A 26,845-nucleotide genomic window follows, 5' to 3' on the forward strand; every position below is an offset into this window, starting at 1 on the left:
GGACGGTGCTACTTGGATGTTGGGCCTCTATGTGACCAGGCTGTGTAAAAGTCTCACATGTGGTATCGCCATACTCAGGACAAGCAGGATGTATTTTGGGGTGACATTTTTTCAATGTACATGCTAGGTGTTGGAAAGATCTTCTAAAATTGACAACTTTTTGTATAAAAAAAAAACGCATTATTTTCAAAAAACTTCTGGAAAAAAAATAAACCATTCAAAAGACTCATTATGCCTCAGATTATACATTAGGGGGATTCTTTCCAAAAAGAGCTCATTTTGTGGGCAATTCCATTGCCGTGGTGCTCCAGGGCCTTCAAAAGTGCGATAGGTTGTCATGACATTCAATGTGTAATTTATGTCCCTAGAACACCTGATGGTGCTCCCTGCATGTTGGGCATCTGTATATGGCCTGGCTGTGAAAGTCTCACAATTGTGGTATTGGCATACTCCAGAGTAGTAGAATGTATTTTGGCGTTTAATTTGTTGTATGCATATGCTCCGTTTCCATAATTCTTAGCATAAGAGGTGTGTGTTATTTCTCAAATTACAGCTTCAAAAAAAACTCACCATTCCTTTTACTAAACACCTTGGAATGTCTAAAAAAGGGGTCATGGGGGGGGGGGGGGGGGTATTTGAACTTTCCTGGCTTTTTAGGGTCTCAAGAAATGATAGGCCTTCAGTACATCAGGTGTGATCAATTTTCAGTGATTGTGAAAGTTAGTGTCTACAAGCTATGGTGCCAAAGACCAAATATACACGAATCCATGTTTTTTTTTAACAAAAATATGTATCAGTATACATTTTGGTCAAACGTTATGAAGAAAGGATTACAAATTTTCAAAATTTAACAAAGAAAAAGGGCACTGTCACAAAACGTTTTGACCTTTTTTTTGTGCTATAAATAAAAAGGTAAAAAACCATCCAATGATTAAATACCAAAAGAAAGCTCCACTTGTGTGAAAATAAGGACGCAAGTTTCATATAGGTACAGTGTTGCCTGACTGAGTAATTGTCAAAGTGTGAGTGCTGAAAGCTGAAAATTGGTCTGGGCAGGAAGGGGGTATAAGTGCCCTGTATTGAAGCGGTTAAGCAGATCCCCTACCTCCTCCAAGAACATTCTGTACTGCGTAGCAGCATCTGCCTCATTTTCCTCTTCTGAATCCAATCCCCCCTTGAGAAGGTGAAACAGGATCTCGGGAAGTATTCTGGAAAGCCAGACCTTCCTGCTGTATCAGAGAAAACCCCTGAGACTCTGGGTCCTGTTGTGCAGTCCCAGCTTCCCCAAGGGCCCAGGCTCTCTCAAAATTGACCCGAAAGTCTGAAAAGTGGCACGGAGCTCATCTTTAATGGTTGTAACTAAACCGCCACAAATGCATGGAGACTCCACCTTGATTAAATCAATGATACAATCCACACAAAGGATATTGGTCCAGGATCCGCTTACATTTCTTTGCAAACAGGACACGTTCTCTTTACTAGTTGAACAGCGTTTTTAGCCTGGACAAACAGAAGAAAATAGAATCATGCTGAAGTACTGCTGCACAGCAAAAAAAAAAAAAAAAAAAAAAAACACACCCAAGTGCACTAGGAAAGGACCTTTTACTTCCTTGTGCAACCAATCCTAGTAGAGCCCCTGTGGCCAGAAGTGGCAACCATCTATTTACTGTGTTACCAACAGGGAGAGCTCCTTCCAAGGGTTGGGGGGGGGGGGGGGTGTGAGCCATAGAATGGTCCCTTGGCTTACCCCCTTATCCGCTGCGTCCTTCATTGCAGAGCGCATTGCTTTCACATGGCTGAACGAATGGCTGGTTCCTGGACTCAAAAATGCTGCCACGCTGACCTGGAAGTTAAAGACACCAGGTAACCCTGCTCTCTCCCTGCACTTTGCAGCCAGATGTGCCACCTCTTCCTGTGCACTGCATAGGACGTGACAGAGCTCTCCTCAGCCACCAGAATAATGGCAGCCGCTTGAGCCTTCACCACTTCTGCCCTGTAGGAGGCAAGTGGGGGCCTCCACACACTGCCCATCTGCCAAAAACACAGGGCAGCACTCCCTGAGCACAGAAGGGAAAGAGCCCACAAGAACCATCCAGCTAGAAGCAAGTGGGAGGATCACAGATGCCAAGCATACAAGAAAAAAAAAAAAAAAACACCCTAGAGGTGTTCCTACCAGCTGGAGGAAACAAAAGAACTGAAGGCAAGCTGGGTGGGGCCTCCTATTAAAGCTTTGGATGAGGAGGTGTTTGTTGTGGGAGGAGTCTTGATCTCTCGGGGGTTGTCCTGAAAGTAGTTTGGGAAAATAAAGGACATCAGAATTTAGAGAGGTAAAGTAAACTTAATAGTTGACCCTAAAACTAAAATCTATAACTGGCATCCACAATCTAAGACTAACCTGACAGCCGTTGTCAGCTGTCTCCTGCACAGAAGTTTACAAATGCCTGGGAAGTGACATAACCCATAGAGTTACTATGGGGCTACCATTGTCCGCTGCCTTTTCTGCATCTGCCTCCACAGAGAAGCTGCCGCTGACATCTCCGCGTGGGACTGCACCGGCGTGGCTTCATAAAAAGGTATGTAAAGAAATTTCTTCCTTACAGGGCTAGATAGGTTAGTCTTAGTCTTAGATTGTGGATGCAAGTATTTACAGATTTTAGTTTTAGGGTGAACCTTTACTTGCAGCAGGGAAATTTTGGAGGGTTAAAAGCGAGAGAATGATCTGCACGCGTTGTGTAAAAAGGAGAAAAAAAATAGGATTTTTAAAACAGCTTACCTGTAAAATCCTTTTCTTGGAGTACATCATAGGACACAGAGTCAAGTAATTACTTGGTGGGTTATAGGCCTACCTTCAGGTGTTGACACTGGTATAACCAATACAGGAAGTTGACTCCCCTATATAACCCCTCCTTCAAGGAGCACTCAGTTTTTGTAGCCAAGCAATGTAAGTAATACTCTCACCCCATAAAACACAGGGGCGGGAGCTCTTTGTCCAAGAAAAGGATTTTACAGGTAAGCCGTTTTAAAAATCCTATTTTCTTTATTGTACATCATAGGACACAGTCTCAAGTAATTACTTGGTGGGATGTCCCATAGCAATGCTACTTGAGGGGAGGGAGACACAACCCGCAGGGTAACCCCCAGACCTGAGGATTTATACTGCTGCCTGCAGCACACTGCGCCCAAAGGCGATATCCTCATTCCATCTTGCATGCACTTGATAAAATTTTGCAATGTACTGAAGGCCATGTCGCGGTCTTGCAGATTTGAGGCCTGGTGACGCACTGCCCAAGAAGCACCAACCGCTCTGATAGCGTGTGCCTTAACTTGAAAAGGGGGAATCTTTCCCTTTAAATCATAAGTTTGAATTATAAACTTGCCAAATGCACTTAGCCACAGTGGATTTTGACACTGCCTGTCCCTTCTTAGGACCCTCTGGCAGAAGAAATAAGACATCAGTCTTACAAACCGGAGCAGTTTTCTTAATACATTTTCACTGCTCTCACTACATCAAGACAAGGTAGTGACCTTTCTTCCCTGGAACAAGGTTTTGGGGGGGAAAAACACTGGCAGGACAATATCTTCATTCAGATGAAAGCCTGAAACCACTTTTGGCAAAAAACCTGGACGAGGGTGCAACACCACTCTGTCCTCATGAATAATCAAATATGACTCCTTACAAGAAAGAGCAGCCAATTCTGAAATCCTCCTTGCTGAGGATATAGCAAACGAAAATATCAGCTTCCTAGTCAGAAGGACTAAGGGAACATGCTGCAATGGTTCAAATGGCTGTTTTTGTAACACTGACAAAACTAAATTCAAGTCCCAAGGGCTTAAGAGTGATTTAACTGGCGGATTAATCCGCAGCACTCCTTGCATGAAACACTGGACTAAAGAATGCATAGCAAGCAGTCTTTGAAATAAAAATTTATAAGAGCTGAGAGTTGGCCCTTAATAGTACTCAGGGCCAACTTCATCTCTATGCTTAATTGTAGAAAGGCAAGAATTCTGCCTATGATATATCTGAGGGTACCAACCCTTGGACTCACACCAGGAAACATAAGCTTTGCTGGCTCTTCTAATATATAGCGCTAGAAGCTGGCTTCCTTGCATTAATCAAAGTAGAGATAACTGACCTGGAAAGCCCACGTTTATTCAGAATGTGGGTTTCAATAGCCAAGCTGTTAAATTTAGCGTTTGTAAAGTAGGATGGAATATCGGCCCCTGAGATAGCAGGTCTGGCCTTATTGGGAGGGGCCGTGGACCCTCCACTGCCATCCTTACGATCTCTGAGTACCATGACCTTCTGGGCCATGCTGGTGCTACCAGTATTACTGATTTTCTTTCCAGCTTGATCCTGCAAAACTTGAGGTAGCAACTGAATCAGGGAAAAGTGCATAGATCAGTAAAAACTGATCCCACGGGGTCGACAACGCATCTGTTCCGTATGCGAGTGGGTCCCCTGTTCTGGATGCAAAGTTGACTAGCTTAGTGTTTAATCTGGACGCTAGAAGGTCTACGTCCGGAGTCCCCCATCTTTGGTAAACAGCCTGAAACACCTTGGGGAGAAGAGACCATTCTCCTGGGAATAACTGCCGGTGACTTCGATAGGCCACCTGCCAATTCTCTACTCCAGGAATGAAAACTGCCGATAGGCATGGGACATTCTCTTCTGTCCAAGTTAGAATCTGGTTCACCGCTCCGAGCTGAGAGACTCTTTGTGACCCCTTGTGATTGATATATGCCACAGCCGTGGCATTGTCGGACTGGATCCTTGCAGGACAATTCTTTAACCTGGAGGTCCAGGTTTCTAGAGCCAGATACACTGCCGGAATCTCTAGGATGTCGATGGGCAAGGCTCCTACTTCCAAGCCTGAAAAGGCTGGCATCTGTCGTCACTACCTTCCAGATAATTGATCTGAAGAACTTTCCCTTCAGCAGGTTCCAAGATAGTAACCACCAACTGAGGCTTTGGGACACTCATGGGGACAGCCACATTGGCAAGTCCAAAGCTTGAATTGTTTTGTTCCAAGCAGACAGAATACGGCTTTCAGTTTTGAATGGAATTGAGCATAGGTAACTGCCTCGAATTAAGCTACCCTCTTCCCCAACAACCTCATGCAAAGGCGAATTGAAGGATTTCTCTTCGACCTGATCATCCTCACCAGCTCCTGTATGGAGTGGATCCTTTCAGGAGGCAAGAACACCCCTTTTATGGGCTGCGTCTATGATCTATGATCAGGCCCAGATACTCCAGCCTTCTTAGTGGCTTTAAGGAGAACGTCTTTAGGTTGAGCCAAACCTTCCAGGTAGCCGCTTGTGATGGCTACACCTTGCTTCAAGCAAGCCACTGACTGGTCTTAACAATAGATCATTTAAGTAAGCCAAGACAGTTATGCCATGTGCCCTTAACCCGACTAGAGGTGGGGCCAATACCTTAGTGAATACCCGAGGTGCTGTAGCAAGCCCGAAGGGCAAGGCCATTAACTGAAAATGCTTCTGTTCTACTTTGAACCGCAGAGACCTCTGATGGGGAGGAAATATATGGACAAGCAGCTACGCATCTCTGATGTCGATGGACGCCAGAAGTTTTTCTCCTTGTAGGATGAAACTACTGACTATTGATTCCATGCAAATGGAGCGGATTTTCAGGAACCGTTTTAGATTACGTAGATCTAGACTTAGTCTGATATGGCACCGTAATTAGGTTTGAGTAAAACCTTAAAACCTTGCTCTTGTTTGGGAATCTGTCTGATCACCCCTTGAGCCAATAATCAGTCTAATGCTTGCAACAGGGATTGCCTTTTCCCTGGATCCTTGGGAATGTTTCATCTCAGAAAACGAGATGGTGGAAACAATCAAAGCTCTAGCTTGCATCCTAGAGACACTGGAGAGAGTCCATTTGTCCTGAATCTCCCTTTGCCAGACTTCTGAGTACATCAGAAGTCTCTACCCCCCCCCCCCCCCCTTGGTGAGGGGAGATGCCTCTCCATAAGGAGGTCTTGTATTCTGCTTTGCAGACTTTTAGCCCCAGGCCTTCCTTTATGCCTGGTCTGATGGCAGAGGCCGAACAGTTTAAATGAAAGATGCTTATTTTCTTTTGACTGGCAAAAAAAGAGTACCATTTCCACTGGAAATTGAATGTATTTATCCAAACTATCGTCAAATAATCTTTCTCCCTTAAAGGGGAAACTAGTTAGAAGGCTCTTACAAGGTGTCTCAGCTGACCAACCCTTTAACCAAAGGGTCCTTCGCATATGTACAAGTACAAACGCAAGGCGTGGTGCCTGGTGAATAGAATCCTTCATAGCGTCTACAGCAAAGCATAATGCTTTAGGTAGCTTGGCCAGTTCCTGTGCTTGTTGTGCAGGGAGCTCTTTTGAGAGCATCTGTGAACTGGTCCTTTAAGGACCGACAGATGCCTATAGCTGCAATTGCAGGCTGAGCAACAGTACCTGCTAAGAAAAAAAGGATTTTAACAGACCTTCCTTATCCGTTGGATCTTTAAGCATTCATTCAGCATTAAGCATTTTACCACATTGGAAATCGCAGCGTCAACTGCTGGAACTTTCCATCTTTTAGTGAATCTTTCTTCCATAGGATAGAGCTTTGCAAGTCTTTGGAAGGGAAAAAAAAAATGCTCATCTGGATGATCCCATTCAGTATAAATAAGCTTTTTTAGTAATGCATGGACGGGAAATGCAGGCAAAGGCTGCAAAGGCTTCAAAGAACCCAAGGAAGAGACCGGCCCTTCAGCTGTTAGGGGTAGCATGCAAGTAGAGCGAACCATCTTTGCAAGCTTCTGTACTTCAGATTGTGAAGTAGGGATCCTTGGGAACTTCAAGTATTGTTTCCTCCGCAGAGAAATTATCGCATGTCTTTCCTCCCGATCTTCTGAGGGCAATACCCCATCCTGTCCCCATAATTCTCTTGGACCCTCCACCGACTGTAAAGAGTCTAAAGGTGGGGGAGGGGGGATCTAGGACGCTTCCTATACATTGGATGGAGGATGTGATTAAAGCCGCTAATCTTCCTTCCAAGCCTTGCAAGGCAAAGGAAAATGTATCTTCAGTCACCTCTACAGGGGCTGAAGTGTGTGAAGCAGTTGCGCCAACGCTAGCTTCCAATGACTCACCCTGGCTTGCCATGTCTGATCTCTCTGAAGAGGAAGACCATATGGAGGCATAACTGGGATTCCTGGGGGGGGGGGGGTGACACCTTAGGTACCTTTACGGTAGGTCTGAAAGACATAGGGCAAAGCACAAGCAGAGGTACACAAGAAAGTTCTATTGCTACCAAGTAAACTGTCTGGAAATGCCCGTTTACACCCTTGCGTGCCCAGCACTCTGGTGTCTTAGTGTGACAGACTGCCTCTTCAGTTAAAAAGTCTTTCTGAAACGAGAGCGTCTGATATAAAGCCTCAGGTGGAACCCAATTGGCATCCTCAGCGCTTGCCCTCAGCAATGCGGCGAGTGCTCTGTGTGTGGACGTTACAGCCATACACAGTGCCACGTGACCTTGCGGACCTGCCCCTCTGCGTTGAGGCCCTGCTAGGGATCCAGATGGCCAACACAAAGATGAATGTACTATACACCTCTACGGGGGGGGGGAGGGGAAGATAGGTTCTGTCAGCAGATTTTTAGTTTTTTTTTAAACCACAGAAGCATAGGGCGTTTCCCAATGTTACTAGGTGGAAGTGCTGGGTAATTAAACCATGCAGCTAAAGCAGCTGCGTCAATCAGCCACCGCCCACATATTAGAAGTTTATACACATCTCTGTATTACCAACTGCTGTATTTTTTACCAAATCCCACAAGATCTATAGTAAGAACCCCCTTTGCCGCTGGGACCACATGTTCTGAGACAGAGCTGCACTAAGACACATCATAGGTAGTGTAAGTTACTCTTTAGAGGAGACATTTATAAAAGGTATATAAAGGTATATTGAAGGAAAAAGCAAAGCTTCTTCCCTTACCTTGTCCTCACTGCAGGATACTGCTGATTTAAAAGACAGATCCAACTTTCACCCTTAATGGCGGGCTGCATTTAAACATGCTCAAAGACTGGGGCCCTTTTAAAAGGGTTTCCACTCCTTTGGGCCTTGTATAGCACCCCTCAGGACAACTTTAGGAAATGTAGCAAGACCAAAAAGCGTCCTGGTTCCTAGGTTCCAGCTCTCAAAGAGAAGCATTACAGGCAAAACCTCGTTCTTGCATCGAGGTCCAGGTACCATCCTATGGCCTCAGTGGCGAGGATGGATCTGATTGTAGAGGTTTCAATAAAACCAGCATGGATCCCTCCTGGAGCTCCTTAGAGCACATCTTCACTCGTGATCAACACCTTAGACATTGGCGAAAAAAACTGAGTGCTCCTGGAAGGAGGAGGGGTTATATAGGGGAGTCAACTTCCTGTATTGGTTATACCAGTGTCAACACCTGAAGGTAGGCCTATAACCCACCAATTACTTGACTCTGTCCTGTGATGTACGATAAAGAAATGTAAGCCAATTGTGTATGTGCGTGAATGGTTGTGCCGTTGCTCTTAGTCCTACATCCTGTGTCTCCTACAGGTGCATCAATAAGTGTTCAATTAGCACTTATGTTGGATTAATTCATTTTTAATATGAAATTCCCCTAGTGTATGAGATAAAAAGGAGTACAAATTTATTTTCATTGCATTTTTAATTTTAAATGTAGGGTTACCATTAGTTTCAACAACTGCTGGATAAATCATGTAAATTAAATAGGAATATTCTCTCTCTCTCTCCTCAGGTGTTTCCGTTGCCAGTCACTTGTTACAGGGAAACTCGTTGGCTGAAGAGAATCCTGTGACACTGCCATGCACCAGCTGATAGCTCGGAGCTGTGTGTCTTCTATATTTCTGTGTTGTGCACAGGAAAATCTTCTGGAATAAATTCTAAGATATACTGCACCATGAAGTTCTTCTTTACTTTTTAAACATCCACTGGAGGAGTCTGAAGGGAGTAAAAGGAAAGGTTATCAGATTCATCCCGTCATCCATTACAGGAGAGAGCCGCTATACCCTCTGATCAGACCAGGTGGAATTACAGCTGCTTTCTGTAGTTGCCAGAGTGCATGGAGTGATACTTTCATCTCTGTGTTCCCAAAGAGAGCCGTTGACTCAATTCCTCGAGCCTATCAGGTGAAAAATCATTACAGTGTGTTGCTGTTACCATGCGAATTTGACCCTTATAATCTGCGGTCCATCAGATGTGGTAAGAGGCCATCTGGCTTTATTTGAGTGTATGTTCACCTTCCAGAATCATCCTGCAAAGTGTGAGGGTTGGCATCAAAAGCTTCCTTTTTTGCACTGCATTATTTTGTTGTAGTTTGGACACTCTTGACACAATATAAATATTTGTGTGGATACTTTGCTTTTTGGATGTTTATTCTTTGTCGCCTTAATTTATCCATTAGAGATCAATTCACTCACTTTATTAATGCATTGTAATATATATCAAATACATTTTTCAGTGTTGCACCTTTTTCACATATTGTGTCGCATCAGTTTGCCAATCTTCTTTGCGTTTATATAAATTAGAATATTGCCAGGAAAAGGTTTTTTAAACATGAAACTGGAGTTCATACACAGCTGGGAAAAGCTTCATTACAAGGTCCATTGTTTTCCTATCCTATATCAGCAGTGGCTGTATGAAAAGTGCTACTAGAAAAAAAAAAGTCAATTATTTTGGTACATTTTAATAGCCCCACATTCCATGCAAATATTGCAAACAGCCAAACTAAATATTTGTTTAATGAAAGGTTCACAGAATATGAATTTGTATTATGTACAAATCTAATAATGAAAAATGCTGTACCATTTAACCCAGCCACCCATTGACTCCAGAAAATAGGAGTCCTCACCTTTCATTACTCCAGGTATACTACACTATATCTGTTACAGAATAAAAAAGTGAAGTACTAGAGTAAAGTGAATAATATTTGGCAGTAAGCAGCAAAAAGTACAAGAGTGTTGCTAACAGACAAAGGAACTTAATATACAGGTGACAACAAGCGATTCTCAGAAAATATGGCATAAGATATTTAAAAACTACTGTACCATACAACCCAGAACAAAAACTGGGTTTCAGAAGGAATGGACCATACTCTGAGCATATAAGAACCATGCTGTTTGATGCAGATATACCAACCACATACTGGAGAGATAGTTATGACCGCATGCAGTCTCCAAAATAAACTACCAGGAAAAATCCATACGAACAGTGGAACGGAAGGGCTTTGAATTTGAACCTTCTCAAACATTTTGGAAGCAAAGCCTAAAGCCACTTGCGGATACATCAGGGCTGCTGAGCCCCAATACCAGAGTCATCCGTATGTGCCTCAGTCATCCGCAGTCAGCCATTTTTCTTTTGTGCTCTCTCCTCCCCTCTGCCTGTCCGCTTACGACAGTGCCTGCCCCCCTCAATGCCTGCTGCTCAAATAACTCACATCTTCAGACCATCCTCTGTGTGCCTGTGTAAGCGATTTGTAAAAAAAAAAAAAAAAAAAAAAAAAAAAAAAGCCTGCTATACATTTCACAGCTCTTCTCAGCAATCACATGATTGGCTGGCTTTCTTCTCTCCCAGTCTGATAGATGCAGCGGTGGGGCCCGAAATTCCCCCGCTGACATCACTCGGGTGGAGAGAAACACACAATCATGTGATCCCTCTGGGGGAATATCGGTCTCGCCAACTGCATCTGTCAGACTGAAAGCCAGCCGATCATGCGATTGCTAAGAGCCATGAAATAATGTATAGCAGGCTTTTTTTTTTTTAATCACTCACACTTACGGGCACACAGGATTAGAACGCAGAGGGGGTGGTATGAAGATGTGAAAGTGGCTCAACAACCACTTTAAGGCATTCCAGATGCATATTGGGAGCTTGAGGTCAACTAATCTGTCCATCCTATCTTTACAGGTAATCTTACAAAATCTGGGAAAATGGAGCTAGAATGTTGCCAGTAATGAGTAAAATAAAGTTTTAGTTTGTGTAAAATACCAAATACAGCTACAAGAAGCAACTTTGCCATACAAAACACCATTATAACAGTCAACTTGCCAGCTTTAAACATTCACAAAATTCTTCTGCTTAATGCATGCATTTTAGTTGTACAAGAAAAGAAAATGAACAGTAGGGAGCCAGTGGATGCAAAAGTTATAAATGGCTTCCTTTGAAGCTACGAAAGGACCATCATTTGGGAGTCATGAAACCTGACAGCAATCTCCCAAGATGCATCTGGATAGCCATTAACCGCTTAGGCCGTTTCTTAGCAAGAAAGCTTAATATAATCTTGTACATACTGTAGGTTTACATTATGATCTTTATGTTAAAATCAAAAGCCAGACGAAATCATGCATGTCAAAAAGGTTTACAAAATGACTCCTACATCTTAATTGCATTTTCATGTACATATGAAAAGCTGCAGAAGGCTCACCTGATAGGTGTAGTTTGGACATGTCACAAAGAAAAATAACCATGTAAATGGATTGCGTGTTGGGAAGGGATACCTTCTTGATCTTGAACCTAAAAGTAAAAAAGTCAAATCAAATAAATATAAAAAGCAATCAGAGAACTTCATAACAAGATCTTATTACAATATACCAATCAATAATAACTGATCACAGAGGTTAACTGAATAACCTTTGCCTTGTTACAATGGCATTTGAAATCAGGTTGGATATATTCAGCAGCAAGCTAACAGATCCCTGAAATTGATGCGTTGAGAGCAGAAATCAAATTAGCACTACCGTTTGTGGTGTATGGGGCTGTGTAGCCACAGACCAATCAGGGTGCCCCATACTGATGCATGTCCATAGCCAAAAGTGCCTAAAATGGGCACGGGAACATCAGAACTGGACCATGGAGCAAAGGAAGGAAGATATGTGTCGGGTGTATGCATCAACTTACCCGAGAAAGAAAGAAAGAGGGCACCAGAATGCAGTATAGGAAGAAAGCATGCTGGTGGAGACCGTGTGATGCTCTGGGCAAAGCTCTGCTGGGACACATTGGTGGCTGCCACTCTTACAGAGGTCATTTGCTTAGGAAGGGGAGGGGGGAGGGCAAGTGATAAGGCAGTTTTCTGAGATGGGCAATGTCCTGAACAAAGGGGGTCAATTTGGGCAGATTTAGACATGCATCCAAGTCTACCAAAAAAATAAAATAAATTATTTTATTTTTAAACTGCACTCAGGCTTAATCATAACCAGCTAGCACAAATTTGCTGGTCAAAAATGTAAAAACATAAAAGTGCAGCATTTCGCTTTAACAAAAGTTGTTAAAGAGAAGTGATGCACTTTTACATGTGTCCAAGTCTCATTTGCCTCTGAAGCCCGATTTGCATTCAGTGGGCTTGCTGCCTGTGACTTGCTACATGTTGGGTGAACTTTGTTGTGGTCAGAAGCATCGCAGCCCCAGCATGCAAGCATAGCCATCTACTGCCTTTTTAAGTATAGGGGAGGCAGTTGGCAGGCAGCAAAATACATATCAACCACACATTTATGCCACAATAAAACTGCAAGTCTAAACAAAGCTTTTTGAGCAAAATGAAGTTTATTGAGCATATTGAAAAAGTATACAGACAGGTATAAAGTGCAACCATGCCGATGAATAAAATATTAAGGAGGTCCGAATACCTTGAACAACCAGCCTGTACATGACAGGGCTGAATATACCCCGATGAGGGGGCCAATAGACAGCCCTGTACTTGTGCAACAGGAACTCAGGAGAGCTCAGATTTTGGGGGGCTGGCACACACACTAGAAGTGGAAATGAAAGTGTGAAACAGATGATATAACAAGTACCGCACAGTAGCAAAAAATTACTCTTAATCATTGCAGGTGGAGGAATCTTCCAGCCACCTGTCCCATATTTTGTTGTATTTGGACAAGCAACCCCTATGCAAGCATATTACTTTTTTGTAGTGGAGAGTGCCATTTACAGAGCTGATCCACTGTTGGATAGCAAAGGGCGACGCCTTGATCCTGGCCAAAATGCAAATTGCCCAGCCCAAAAACCCCTTGATTGAGCTGCAGTTTTGCCACCTACCAACCACTCCCCAGGGGTGTACACATGCTGCAGCCACAATGCTTTCGTTTGTGGCCGTGGCAGGAATTCAAGCTCCATAATTATTTTGGTCTTGTTAGTAAAAATTCTCTTGGAAGGGAGTTAAGAGTAGCCACACCTTAGCGATCTTTAAGCTCTTCCACATTGTTCAGGTAGATCTCCACCTCTCAAAGGCTGCCTACCCCTGCTTTAAAGCATGCTATGTCTGCCCATGTGCCTCATTTCTAGTCTATCCAAATAGATTCTCTGTACAAGATGACCTCTAAAAAATGGTAACAATCTAACTTGCTTCTAAAATAGCAGAAATGAAAATATTTGATGTTAACCCTAAGGCCTCTTTCACACGGATGATCCGTTCAGGTCTACCTGTCAGTTTTTTAGGCGGACCTGAACGGACACTCCATAGACTTCTATGGAGCGTCGGATGTCAGCTGTGATACGTCCGCTGAAATCCATCACGCACCGATCCGAAAGTGTGACAGAGGAAAAACCTACTTTTCCATCAGTCTGAGGATCGGATGACAACTGACCTTGCATTCAGTCCTCATCCGATCCCCTATAGGGAATGGACCCGTCATCTTCCTGCTCAGCGGGGATCGACGGAGCGATCCCCCGCCGAGCAGAGTGGGCTCCGTACATGGACACGCCCGTGTGAAAAAGAGCCCTTAAACAACCAGCTCTATCTGTTTTTGTGCACAAAGCTAAAAAGGCAACAAAATGTGTAGCCAAATACAGTAAAGAAATAAATGTTTCTAGTCTATCCGATCAGAAGTTTCCAATGCATCCAGCCTTGCAGCCCCACAAATATCTTTAACTACAAAAACACATAAGTAAAATAAGCATCAGCCCACATTTGTATTAAAAATCCGCAATTAAAAAAGCTCATTAGGCCAACAAAAAAAAAAAATAAAAAAAAATAAAAAAGGAAAAAATGCCCACATCCCTGGCAACAGAGCAGTGACAAATGGCAGTAGACAAAGCCTCTGGTGGACATTACATAGAAGAAGAAACTAAGTCAAGTGTATAACTGATGCCAGTCCCACACTGGTGGCCATGAGCACTGTGCTGGGTGCTATTTTTGTGTTTTTATGTAAGAAATGGCTTACAGTGCCTTGAAAGTAATCATACCATTTAACATTTTCAACGTTACAACCAAAAATCGAAATGTATTTTGTGAGATTTTATACAACAGACCAACACAATGTGGCGCACAATTGTCAAGTGGAAGGAAAATTATAAATGCTTTTCCACTTTTTTTACAACTAAATGTGTGAAAAGCATGGCATGCATTTGTATTCTGCCCCCCCCCCCCCCGAATCAGTAATTTGTAGAATCACCTCTCACTGCAATTACAGCTGCAAGAGGGAGGGACCCCTGTGTCCCCTGATGTACATCAAAGAAAAGGCTTTTACAGGTAAGGAGTTTTAAAAAGTGTTTTATTTTATTACATCAAGGGACACAGAGCCATAGTACTATGTGGGATGTCCCATAGCAAGGGCAATTGAAGGGAGGGAGACAAAAAAAAAAAAAAAAAGGAAGGAGGCCAGAGGACTCGTACTGCAGCCTGCAGTACACTGCACTCAAATGAAATATCCTCATGACCTTTAACATCGATTTGATAAAAATCTGGTAAACGTATGAACTGAAGACCAAGTTGCAGCCGTACAGATCTGAGCCAGGGGCCTGATGATGCACTGCCCAAGAAACATTAATCTGCCTGGTTGAGTGCTTTAACATGGAGGATTTTTTCTCTTCAAGCCATAAGCCTGAATAAATGACTTGATAAAGCAATTTGGAAATAGTAGAATTTGATGCTGCCTGTCCCTTTTTGGACCTTCTGGCAGTACAAATAAAACATAAATTTTGCGAGCCTGAGCTGTCGCCTTTAAATAGACTGATCGCCCTTACTACATCAAGGGAATGTAGTGCCTTTTCTTCCCTAGATAGAGGCTCTGCGAAGAAAGGAGGAAGAATATCTTGGTTTAAATGAAAACCTGTTACCACTTTTGGTAGGAATTCAGCATGAGGACGTAAAACCACCTTATCCATGAGCAAATATGGTTCTTTACAAGATAGGGCCACTAGTTCCAATACTCTTATAGCAGAAGAAATGGCAACCAGAAAAATCTCTTTCTAGTCAAAAGAACCAAGGGAATTTCTCGTAAAGGCTCAAACGCCGATTCTGCAAAGCCAAGGATTTAAAAAGGTGGCTTGATGAGGGGATTAATCTGTTACCCCCTGAAGAAAGCTACGCACCAGAGAGTGGGAAGCAAGAGGCAGTTGAAAAAAATACTGGCAAGGCCGAGATCTGGCCCTTGATAGTAATCAAGGCCAGCTTCATTACGAATCCCATTTGCAGGAAATAAAGAATCCTACATATGACATTTCCTGGGGTGCCAACCCCTGGATCCACACCAAGCAACATATGCCTTCCAGACTCTATAGTAAATGATTCTGGAGGCGGACTTGCTGGCATTAAGGTAGACCCCATCGAAGGAGACAACCCACGATCCTTTAGAATGTGGGTCTCAATAGCCAAACCGTTAAATTTAGCGCCTGTAAGGTAGGATGCAATACTGGACCTTGTGCGAGAAGGTCTGGCCATAATGGCAGAGTCCAAGGGACTCCTACCGCCATTTTTATGATCTTGGTAAACCAAGATCTTCTGGGCCACTAGAATTGCGTCCTTTTGTTCCTGCTTCACCATGCGGAGAAGACACGGAAGTAGCAGAACTAGAGGAAACGCATGGATCAGTGGAAACTGATCTCATGGGAAGACTAATGCGTCTGTTCCGCATGCTAGCGGATCCCTCGTTTGACACAAAGTTGTCGACTTTGTTGTGGAATCTGGATGCGAACAGGTCCACGTCTGGAATACCCCCATTTCTGACATATCGCTAGGAAGATGTTGGGGTAAGAGACCATTCCCCCGCAAATATTGTTGGCAACTCAAGTAGTCCACCTGCCAATTCTCTATTCCTGGAATGAAAATTGCCGATTGACAAGGAATGTTGTGTTCTGCCCAAGCTAGAACATGATTCACCTCTTTTTGGGCTGTACGACTTCTTGTGCCCCCCTGGTGATTGATGTAAGCCACAGCCGTTGCCTTGTTGGACTGAAGCCCGACAAGGCAATCCTGCAATCTGACCATCCAAGACTCTAGGGCCAGACAAACTGCCTGAATCTGCAAAATGTTGATAGGCAAGGTCCTCTAACTTGGACACATTCTCCCCAGGACAGAATCTTCCAGGACTGCTCCCCAGTCTAGAAAGCTGGCATCTGTCGTCACCATTTTCCAGGAAACTGGTAGAAACGATTTTCCCTTTTGGAGGTTGCTGGATATCAACCAATTTAAGCTCTGATGTATGTTGGGAGCCAAGCATATTGGAAAATACAAAAAGGTCCGAACTTTTTTGTTCCAGGCCGACAGGATGGTGCTTCGAAGCAGTCTTGAGAAACTGCACGTAAGGGAAGGCCTCAAAAAGGAGGCCATCATTTTCCCCAACAATCTCATGTACAACCGAATAGAAGGATTTTTCTTTGCTTTGATAAGTTGAATTAGTCCTATAAAGGAACAGATTCTTGTCTAGGGTAAGAATACCTTCTTCTGTATGGTATCTGGTGACCAGCCCCAGGTATTGTAATCTCCTTGATTGTTTTAGGGAGGATTTTTCTTTGAGAATCCAACCTAGAGATTCCAGGTAGTTTACAGCTGTGACCAAACTCTGGTTTAGACCGGAGACTGAATGACCTATTAAAAGTAGATAGTCGAAATAGGCTCGGACCTTTATGCCTTGAGCCCTTAATATGGCTAAAGGAGGTGCCAGAATCTTTGAGAACACCCATGGTGCTGTGTCTAGACCTAATGGCATGGTCACAAACTGAAAAGGATTATTTTCTATTTCGAAGCACAGAAATTTTTGGTGAGCGGGAAATATTGGCACGTGGAGATTTGCATCTTTGATATCAATTGAAGCCAAAACCTCCCCTCCTTGCAGGATGTCAACAACCAGATTGACTCAGTGCAAAAGGATCGGATGTTTAAGTGCTGATTCAGATCGCTGAGATCTAGAATGGGTCTCGATTAAAAATAGAGTTTTTGTACTCACCGTAAAATCCTTTTCTCCAATTCACAGACCGACACAGCTCCTCTCTAACTAAATGGGTTTGTTAGCCTGCCTTTAGGCGAACTAGTCAAAATTGTAACACTACACAGAACTTTCAGTCCCGCCCGAGGGGGCTGACCCTGTACCAACAACCCTCCCTGCTGCCCCGGCAGAACTCAGTACGTCAACAAGCAGTGTAACACAGAAAAGGAGCATTGGGTGCTGTGTCTGAATTAGAGAAAAGGATTTTACAGCAAGTACAAAAAGCCTATTTTCTCTTATATTCACCGACTGACAGCTCCTCTAACTAAATGTGACGTCCCCAAGCAGTGCCAAACAAGGGGTTGGGGAAAAAAAAAAAAAAAACAGCATTAAAACTTCATCCACCATGGCAAGTGGGAACTAGTGAAACCAAACACACAAAAATTAAACAGCAGTGTACGGAAAAACACACTGCTATATAACCGGGTATTCTCAACAGGAGAGATCCAACACCGCAACCTTTTTTTCAAAGCAATGCAACAGTGCATTGACAGTACTGCGTTTTTATCGTAAAACCAGGAAAAAAATATAGATTGCATATTTAATTACAACTACACGGAGGCCTGCAAAACTTTGCAGCCAAAACAGGCATCAGCCAATGCACTGACGTCTACCTTGTAGAACTTGGTAAACGTATGGACAGACGATCAGGTCGCCGCCTTACACACCTGAGCGTCAGAGGCTTGGTGTTGGAAGGCCCAAGATGTTCTGATTGTTCTTGTAGAGTGGGCTGTGACTGGAAAGGGGGGCACCAGCTCCTTCAAGGCGTAGGCTTGTACTACAATCTGTCTGATCCACCTGGAAATGTGGCCGACGAGACCGCCATACCATTCTTTGGACCAGCCACCGAAACCAACAGCGAGTCTGACTTCCCGAAAGGGAGCCGTGGCAGACATGTACACCCTCAGAGCCCTAACCACATCGAGCGCGTGATGGCCACCTTCTTGGGGTGCTTCGGCTTACGACACAACAATGGCAATACAATGTCCTCATTGATATGAAAAGCCGAAACCACCTTCAGTAGAAAGGACAGGTGTGGACACAACACCACCTTATCCCTGTAGATGACCAGATAAGGTGACTTGCAGGACAAGGCCGCCAATTTCAAAACCCTCCTGGCCAATGTGATGGCCACTAGAAAGACCACTTTCTGTGAAAGGGTCAACAAGGGAATCTCCCTGATATTCTCAAATGGCGGTTTTTGAAGTGCGCACAACACCAGGTTCAAATCCAACGGAGGCAACAGTGGACACACTGGGACTACATGTCGCACCCACTGAACAAAGGTGCTCACTAATGAATGAGACGCCAGGGGTCGCTGAAAGAAGATTAGCCCCTTAATGGTGCTCAACGCCAACCTTTGGTCTACACCTTGCTGAAAAAACAGCAGGATCCTGGATATAGAAAAGGAGCGCAAATGCCACACTTTCTCCTCACACATGGAGATACAGGCCTTCCAGGTACGATGGTACATCTTCCTTGAAGATTTCCACGCCCTCAACATAGCTAGAATCACCGAGTCCGACAGACCCCGGTTCCTCAGCACCTGGCTTTCAGCAGCAATGCCGTTAAAGCGAGCGATGGTAAAGCAGGGTGAAAGATTGGACCTTGAGACAAGAGGTCCTCTCGCAGCGGCAGTCGCCATGGAGCGTCTGCCACCAGACACACCAGGTCTGCGTACCAGGGCCACCAGGATTACTGGGATCCCCTCGGCCCCCACTCTGCGCAGCAGGCGCAGTAACAACTTTAGCGGAGCAAAGGTGTAGATCAGCTGGTACCAATCCCATGGAGCCACTAGCGTGTCCAATGCATCTGCCACGGATCTCTTGTCCTGGACATGAACCTTGGCACCTTTGGATTGAGGTGAGAGGCAAATAGATCCACATCTGGTGTGCCCCATTTCAGGCACAACCACCTGAATATCTCTGGATGCAACGCCCATTCCCTTGGGTACAGCATCTGGTGACTCATAGTCCGCCTGCCAATATTCCACCCCCGGGATGTAAATGGCTGACAGGGCCGGAACGCATCGCTCTGCCCACTGAAGTATGTGAGCGACCTCCCGAGCAGCGGCTTAGCTTCTTGTTCACCCTGTATCCTGGTCGGAAGCCCTTGAAGACCCATCGACCATGTGTGGGGGCACAGCCTGATCGCTCTCAATTCGAGCAGTTTGATCAGCAACTTGGATTCGTCTGTCGACCAGAGGCCCTGAGCTGACTGAATTCCCATCACTCCACCACAGCCTGATAGACTGGCGTCCATAGTGATCACCGTCCATTTCAGAGGAAGGAACAATTTTCTGGACTGAATCACCAGATCCCTGACTGGCTGGCTCACCTGGACCTGTCGATCCAGGGACAACTGAGATTTGTCCCATCTTGTCAAAATCTCCTTCTGCACGACTCTGGTGTGGAACTGGGCATAAGGTACCGCCTCGAAGGGAGGCTACCATGAGCCCCAGCACTCGCATGCAAAAGTGGGACCACCACTCGCGGTCCAGTTTGACCGCAGACCTGAGAGGCCGCAATTTGTCTGAGGGGATAAAAACCCTTGCTTCCCTGGAGTTCAATAGTAAACCCAGGTACTCCAGACGCTGGGTCGGTACAACCACCGACTTTAGGTTCAACAGCCACCCAAATTCTTGCAGAGTCTGCAAGTGATCGCCACATCCTCCTCCAATTCTGAGGCAGGAGATGCCCTCAGGAGGAGATGGAATAGGTAACCCACAATCACGATCCTGCGTTGCCTCAGCAACGCCAATACTGGAGCCAGTGCTTTGGTAAAGACTCGGGGGGCTGATGCCAGGCCAAATGGAAGAGCCACAAACTGGTAGTGGGCTTCCGACTGCCAAACGCAGAAGGTTTTGATGCCTAAGGCTTATGGGTATGAGCAGGTACACATCCTGGATGTCCAAGGATGCCAGGTAGTCCCCTTGATGGCGTGCAGCGACTACTGAGCGAACTGATTCCATTCTGAACCTCTGCACTTTTACAAAGTGATTGAGTGCTTTTAAGTATAAGATTGAACGTAACCCTTCCTTCTTGGGAACAGATTTGAGTAGAACCCCTGGAAGCATTCCGATTCCGGAACCGGTACAATCACCCCCCCGATTCAGCAACTCCCTCACTGCCCCTAACTGGGGATACGGGTATGCTAGAGGGGAAGAATATGTTTGGCGACCAAGAAAGAATCTATCTTGTAGCCTGTGGAAGTCTGGTCGTAGACCCATTGGTCGAATAACTGGGAGGTCCACCGGGCTGCAAACGCCCGAAGGAGAGCCCCCACCCGATATGTGGATGGGGGCAAACCTTCATGCAGTAGCACTTTGTTCGCAGGCTTGTTAAGCTTGTGGTTCCAGGGACGCTTTTGACCGTCCGTGGACATCCTGTCAGGCTGGGAATGTTTTTTCGAAGCACCGGGCGGACGAAAAAGCCACTTGTGAGCGGAAAAAGAGGGCCCTTGCCTGCGGTGTGGCTCCTTAGCCTTCCTGGCCTGTGGGAGTAGGGTAGCCTTACCATCCGTGGCATTTTTAATAATGTCATCCAACGAAGCTCCAAAGAGCCGGTCGACCAAGGAAGGAAAGATCCAAGAAAGCCCTGACGGATGCCTGGTCAGCAGACCAGCATTTAAGCCAAATCAGGCGCCTCAGCACCACAGCTGACACTGAAGCCCTGGATAGCAGAGGGAGAGTATAAAGGGGCGCATCACAAACTTAAAGGCCTTACACTAGTTGGTCTGCTAGTTCCACGCATTTTGCTCTCCCAATTCAAGGCGCAAGTTTTGCCCACTCAGTAAGTGTCTGCGACACCAGTGCGGATGCCAATACTGGTTGCATGGCTGACCCTACAACCGTAAACAAGGAACGAGCCACCGCCTCGGCCTTCCTATCCATGGGATCCTTGAATGCAAAAGTCCCCTCAACCGGGATCATGGTTACTTTGTTTAACCTGGACACTGGGGGGTCATTTTTTGGTAAGGCTTTCCTCAAAGGGGTAATGCACCGCCATGTTTTTGGGGAACGAAAAGGTACTTTGCGGCTGACCCCATTCCCTGTAGATGAACTTGTCAAAATAAGTCCAATACGGGAACACCTTAGGTGAATGTGCTGGCTTGCGGGACCCAAAAGGGACAGATACATCAGCAGAGGGATCCGCTCGCTCCTGAATCTTCAGGTTATCACGCACAACTGTGATAAGTGCTTCAACTAGTGCTTTGTCGCACCCGGGCAGGGAATCATCCTCACTGTCCAAATGGTCCTGGTCAGCCTCGTCTGATAGGTCAGAGCAGGGGTCACGAGCCGCAGCAGGGCCCGAGTCTGCATCAGAGCTCTCCCCAGACAGGGGGGGCCAGGGGTCTTTTACGTGCACCTTTCCTTCCACGCACCGCCTCTATTTTAGCAACAAAATAGTTAAGGATCGCCGTCAGGGTGTCCATGGGCACAGCGCTATCCGCAGGCAATAGACTGGAATTTTGGGGGAACAAACACCAGTTTCTGAAGCCATGCTGACCCCACCCTGTCTGCCACCTGCAAGGGGACTTAGGACAGTGAAGGCCCCACCCTCCTGCTGCCATCACGTGTGGGGGGGGGGGGTACCTAGTGCCAGACTCACCACCCTGGGGTGTTCTGTGATTGCTACTAGCCATGCCTGTAGTCCCCAGGAGGTTACCCAGTTGCAGAGTGAAGAGACTGTCGGTAGCAGCTGTAGAAAATAGCAGTGAAACGATCTGCAGCGCTTGCACCAGCATTCAGAAAAGAGCCATCCAGCATCCTGTATACACAGTGGACACAGGAAACAGCATGTGAGAGCACATGTAATGCTGTCACAAGAGAACTGTGGTGAAAAGAGCTCGGGCTACAAAAAAAATGGCCGCCAATGCAACGAATAGGAAAATCCCATAGAAAATGGCTGCTGATGCTCACAAGGGGAACCTGCTTTTCCCACAGTCAAAATGGCCACCGGACAGCGCCATGCGGTGACCAAAAAAAAATGTATAAAAAAAAAATTACAAAAAACAGTGCTGCCTGCAACCAGCAAGAAAACCTCCACAGACACCTTTTGGGACCTCCCCAGACCGGGACCATCGCTAGCCGCACAGAGCCCCCTACAGGCGAGAGACCCAGTGAACCCCACACACACACACACAGCACATGCAGCCGACCCGGGGGGGGGGGGAGGGGGAGATAGAGATAGGGGGAGATAGAGATAGGAAGATAGAGATAGAGATAGGAAGATAGAGATAGAGATAGGAAGATAGAGATAGAGATAGGAAGATAGAGATAGAGATAGGAAGATAGAGATAGAGATAGGAAGATAGAGATAGAGATAGGAAGATAGAGATAGAGATAGGAAGATAGAGATAGGAAGATAGAGATAGGAAGATAGAGATAGGAAGATAGAGATAGGAAGATAGAGATAGGAAGATAGAGATAGGAAGATAGAGATAGGAAGATAGAGATAGGAAGATAGAGATAGGAAGATAGAGATAGGAAGATAGAGATAGGAAGATAGAGATAGGAAGATAGAGATAGGAAGATAGAGATAGGAAGATAGAGATAGGAAGATAGAGATAGGAAGATAGAGATAGGAAGATAGAGATAGGAAGATAGAGATAGGAAGATAGAGATAGGAAGATAGAGATAGGAAGATAGAGATAGGAAGATAGAGATAGGAAGATAGAGATAGGAAGATAGAGATAGTGCAGCTGCAACAGTCTCCCCTGACAGCTCAATCGGACTGGCCACGTCACTCTCAGAGGAGGATGACATTCTTTTGTAAATGGACTCAGCCTGAAGCATAAAGCAGAGGCACTACCAGCAAAAGAATGTACACTGCTAAGTTATAGTCCAGCGCTAAAAGCCGATATTAATACCTAGCCTGGTAAAGTATAATGTGTCAGAGGGAATGCCTGTGTTACCAAACCTGAATCAAGCCAATCTCCTACTCATGTGCCCCTCCACAGCCAGCAGCAGCTACACAAAGTGCTTTAACAACTTACTCCATGCAGTCAGTCTTTTTTTTTATATATGCTTTTGGCATAAAAGTCCCCCGAAGGGGAAAAAAACATTGGGGGCGCAGGAGAACCAGGGCGGAGGAGAGGAGAAATGAAGGCTTCTGACACAGCGCCAGCATCCAGCATCAGGCGGTGAGTGCTCAATACAGTCCCCAGTGGTGACACATAAGCATGACAAAATTTAACTCAAAAGGAGAAATTCATATTATCTCCACTTACCTTTCCCTCTCTGAAGGGTTATTAGAGATAAACCCAATCTTCACCCTTCATGGGGGGGCTCTGAAACCTTCAGGAACAGGGGAACCTTGAGGTTACCCACAATCCTGGACCTGCGACAGCACCCTGCCAGTAAAAACTTTATGGCCTTACTACCAAGAGGTACTGGATGCCAGGGTCCAGCTCTCTAAAAAAATAAGCATTCACAAGCAACAACCTTGTTTCTTCAGACATGAGGCCCGGGTACCATTCCTTTAGCCCATGAAAGGACATCTGAACGGATCCGGTCAGCATGGCTAGCTTCCAGAGGAGCTCAGCACAGTACATCTTTGCTTTCAAAGGTTTTTTTTATTTTTGAAAAGGCACTTACAAGTACATGGGTACATTAACAGATAATTGGCAGCAGGGCAGGCCTGCTGCTGGTAATCAAGTATAATACAGGCAAACAATAGTGCAACCATAGGCCATAGCAGCTGGAAATACAGACATCCTTCGCAAGGAGGGTTAGAGTCAGATGGCGACAAAAGGGTATCGCCCTATCTGGAGCCCATAACTAGAGGCTATCTGAGGAAAAGACCAGGAGACCCCCCCCCACGACACCCCCCCCGAATAGGGATCTTGCTGTGTCAGGGCAGGGGTATAGTCCCCCTGATCCCCCCCATCCCCCAGGAAGAGGGTATCCAAGGGGCAGCAAAAGAGGAGCTCCCCAATATGCATTATACCTGTATTATGATTGTGTTATTTATCTGCCTATTAAGGCAATCAAAAGAGAGATCAAGAAAGATATAGAGTTGAGAGAGGGAAAAGAAAAGAGGACCGGAGTGGGGAAGGGAAAAGTTACTCCTGAATAAGGGGGGGGGGGGGGGTGGAGTACTAGATCAACCACCGCTCAGTTGGGGAATGTCACATCCATTGTTTAGGTCATGATACCCGGGGGGAGCCCGGGGGCACTCCTGGTAAGAGGGAGATTCTCATGTACCTAGCCTATGGATCCCACACCTTTCTAAATTTCGGTGTAGTGTCCAACAGGATGCCTGATAATTTTTCCTGGGACATAATCCAGGATATCTTCCTCTTAGCTGTAAGGAGAGAGGGCCTGGGTTGTTTCCATGCAGTAGCTATTGCAATTTTGGCACCTAGAAGGATAAAGTGGGTCAGTGTCTGAACGTGTTTGGGGAGTGAAGGAACATGAGTGTTTAGCAACGCTACTTCTGGAGTCCTGGGGACCTGGCAGCTTGTTACCCTGAAAAGCATGTTGAAGGTTTTGCTCCAGAATGATCTGAGCCTGGGGAATTCCCACCAAATGTGGATTATGGAGCCACGGTGTTGAAACCCTCTAAAACAGAGGGTTTGCCGTGGGGTACATTTTAGCTAATTTGGAGGGAGTAAGATACCATCTGGTTATCAATTTGATGCTATTGAGCGATATGTTTTGGATCCCCTGAAAGGATCTAGTCAGAGCCGCCTGCCAGGTCTCCAGACTGTTTGAGTTTTGGAGGTCGGCCTCCCAGGCTGTCATATAGGGAGTTTTGCCCGTTGGGCCAGTGAGGGCCGCGTAGATTACCAATATGCCACCCCTCTGCTCCCCAACTCTACCACACCAAGTTTCATATTCTGTAAAAGCAGGTGGGAGGGGCTTGTTCTTCCATTGTGAGTGCAAGAAATGGGATATTTGCTGGAAACAATCTTTGCGAATCCGGGAGCTCCAAGTGTTCGATACAATGGGAAAGTGGGACTGGACCCTTGGAGGTAAAGTAGTGTCCTATCCGGTATAGTCCTTTATCTAACCACCATTTGAAGGCGATAATATTGAGGCCTGGAGGGAAAGCGGGGTTGCGAAAGATATGAGCTAGGGGGCGCACAGCAGAGACCAATGTCAGCACTCTACGGAGAGTGTCCCACAGGGAGCAGGAATGGGAAAGGGTGGGGGAGAGGATGGGCGGCCTAGATTTGAGACAATGTAAACCGCCCTCCTTATTTGATCTGGTCCCTGTCTGCCGGGGATAAACCCAACTTGATCCTTGTGGACGTATTGCTCAATGAAGGATGCCAACCTATTGGCCATTACTTTCGTGAGAATTTTGAGGTAATAGTTAATGAGAGATATAAGTCTGTAGTTACTTACATCTTCCATGTTCTTATCGGGTTTAGGTATGACCGCAATGAATGCTGTGTTTAGGTGGGGATCTAGGGGGCTTCTGTTAGCTTTGTGATTGCCAAGATTGGTTAAATGAGGGGCCAGAGTATTAGCAAAAGCTTAGTAAGGTATCGATAGTCCGTCAGGGCGGAGCCTTTCTTGAGGTCCTTTAGGACTCCCAGGATTTCTTCTATCCTGATGGGGGAATCCATTATCTGTTTATGTGTATCAGATATAGAGGGTATGGGAAGGCCCTCCAAGAATTGTGGGAGGAGGTTCGCTTGGGGGGGGGGGCTGCTGTATAGGGAAGTATAGAAGTCCTGAAAAGCGTTTAGGACTTTGATCGGATTAGATGTGGGTGACTGACCCACAGTTCTGATCTTGGGGAGGGTGTTTAACTTGGTTCTAGGGGATAGTCTGTTGGCTAGGAGTGTGCCCATTTTGTTTGCCTGTGTATAGAATTTGTGGCCAGACCATCGAATAAACTTTTCAGCTTTAGTGGTCAGGGCAAGGTTAAGTTCTAGTCTGGTCTTGTCGAGTAGGGTGGTGGGGACTCGGTGAGGGTCTTTTTTGTGTAGGGCTCCGAGTTTTGAGTATTCCTTTTCCAGCTTGATAATCTGATTGCCGTTCGCGTTTAATTTGGGTGCCCATCTGAATGAGCTTACCCCTGATGAAGGCTTTGTGTGCCGCCCAAAGGGTTTCGGGGGAAATGTCTGTCGTCGCGTTAAGGGAGAAATATTCCTATAGAGCTTTATCAAGTTCTACTATTCTTGTTGGCTCGGATAAAAGATTAGTTTAATCTCCATTTTCTGGAGTGACTCCCTCCCGATCCCGCAATGACTGTCACAATTACCAGAGAGTGGTCGGAGACCACTGTGTCTTTGATGGAAGCTTTGACGACCTGGGGCAGGAGCGAGGTAGGTACAAGGATGTGGTAAATTCTCGCATTGGATTGGTGGGGAGCGGAGAAGTGGGTGAAGTCCCTCTTCGAGGGGTTTAATTCCCGCCAGGTGTCGGACAGGCTGTAAGCATGAATTTGGCAACCCGCAAACTTGCTTTAGAGGGCGGGTCAAGCGAGAGTGTAGGGGTGAGGATTTGTCAAGGCCCTGGTCGAAGGCTACATTGGAGTCCCCTCCGAAAAGGACTGTCCCTTCTAAAAGGGGGGCCAGGGTGCGTAGCAGGGATTCAAAGAATGTGACTTGGCCCGTGTTCGGGGCATAGTAAGAGACCAGGGAATACAGGTGGTCTCCC

The 26,845-nt window shown here is 45.6% G+C and overlaps 1 protein-coding gene across 1 annotated transcript in view; it reads right to left on the minus strand.

Moving 5' to 3' along the window:
• LOC143928180 (very-long-chain enoyl-CoA reductase-like) overlaps nucleotides 1-26,845 on the minus strand; it is a 161,720-nt gene that overhangs the window by 35,836 nt on the left and 99,039 nt on the right. The window contains 1 exon segment of the mRNA XM_077452888.1: nucleotides 11,454-11,542. Within this exon segment, the coding sequence (XP_077309014.1) occupies nucleotides 11,454-11,542 (89 nt within the window).

The sequence above is a fragment of the Lithobates pipiens genome, unplaced genomic scaffold, assembly GCF_037356315.1.
Source record: "Lithobates pipiens isolate NorthernLeopardFrog02 unplaced genomic scaffold, aLitPip1_a1.2 Scaffold_23, whole genome shotgun sequence".
Taxonomy (NCBI): Eukaryota; Metazoa; Chordata; class Amphibia; order Anura; family Ranidae; genus Lithobates; species Lithobates pipiens.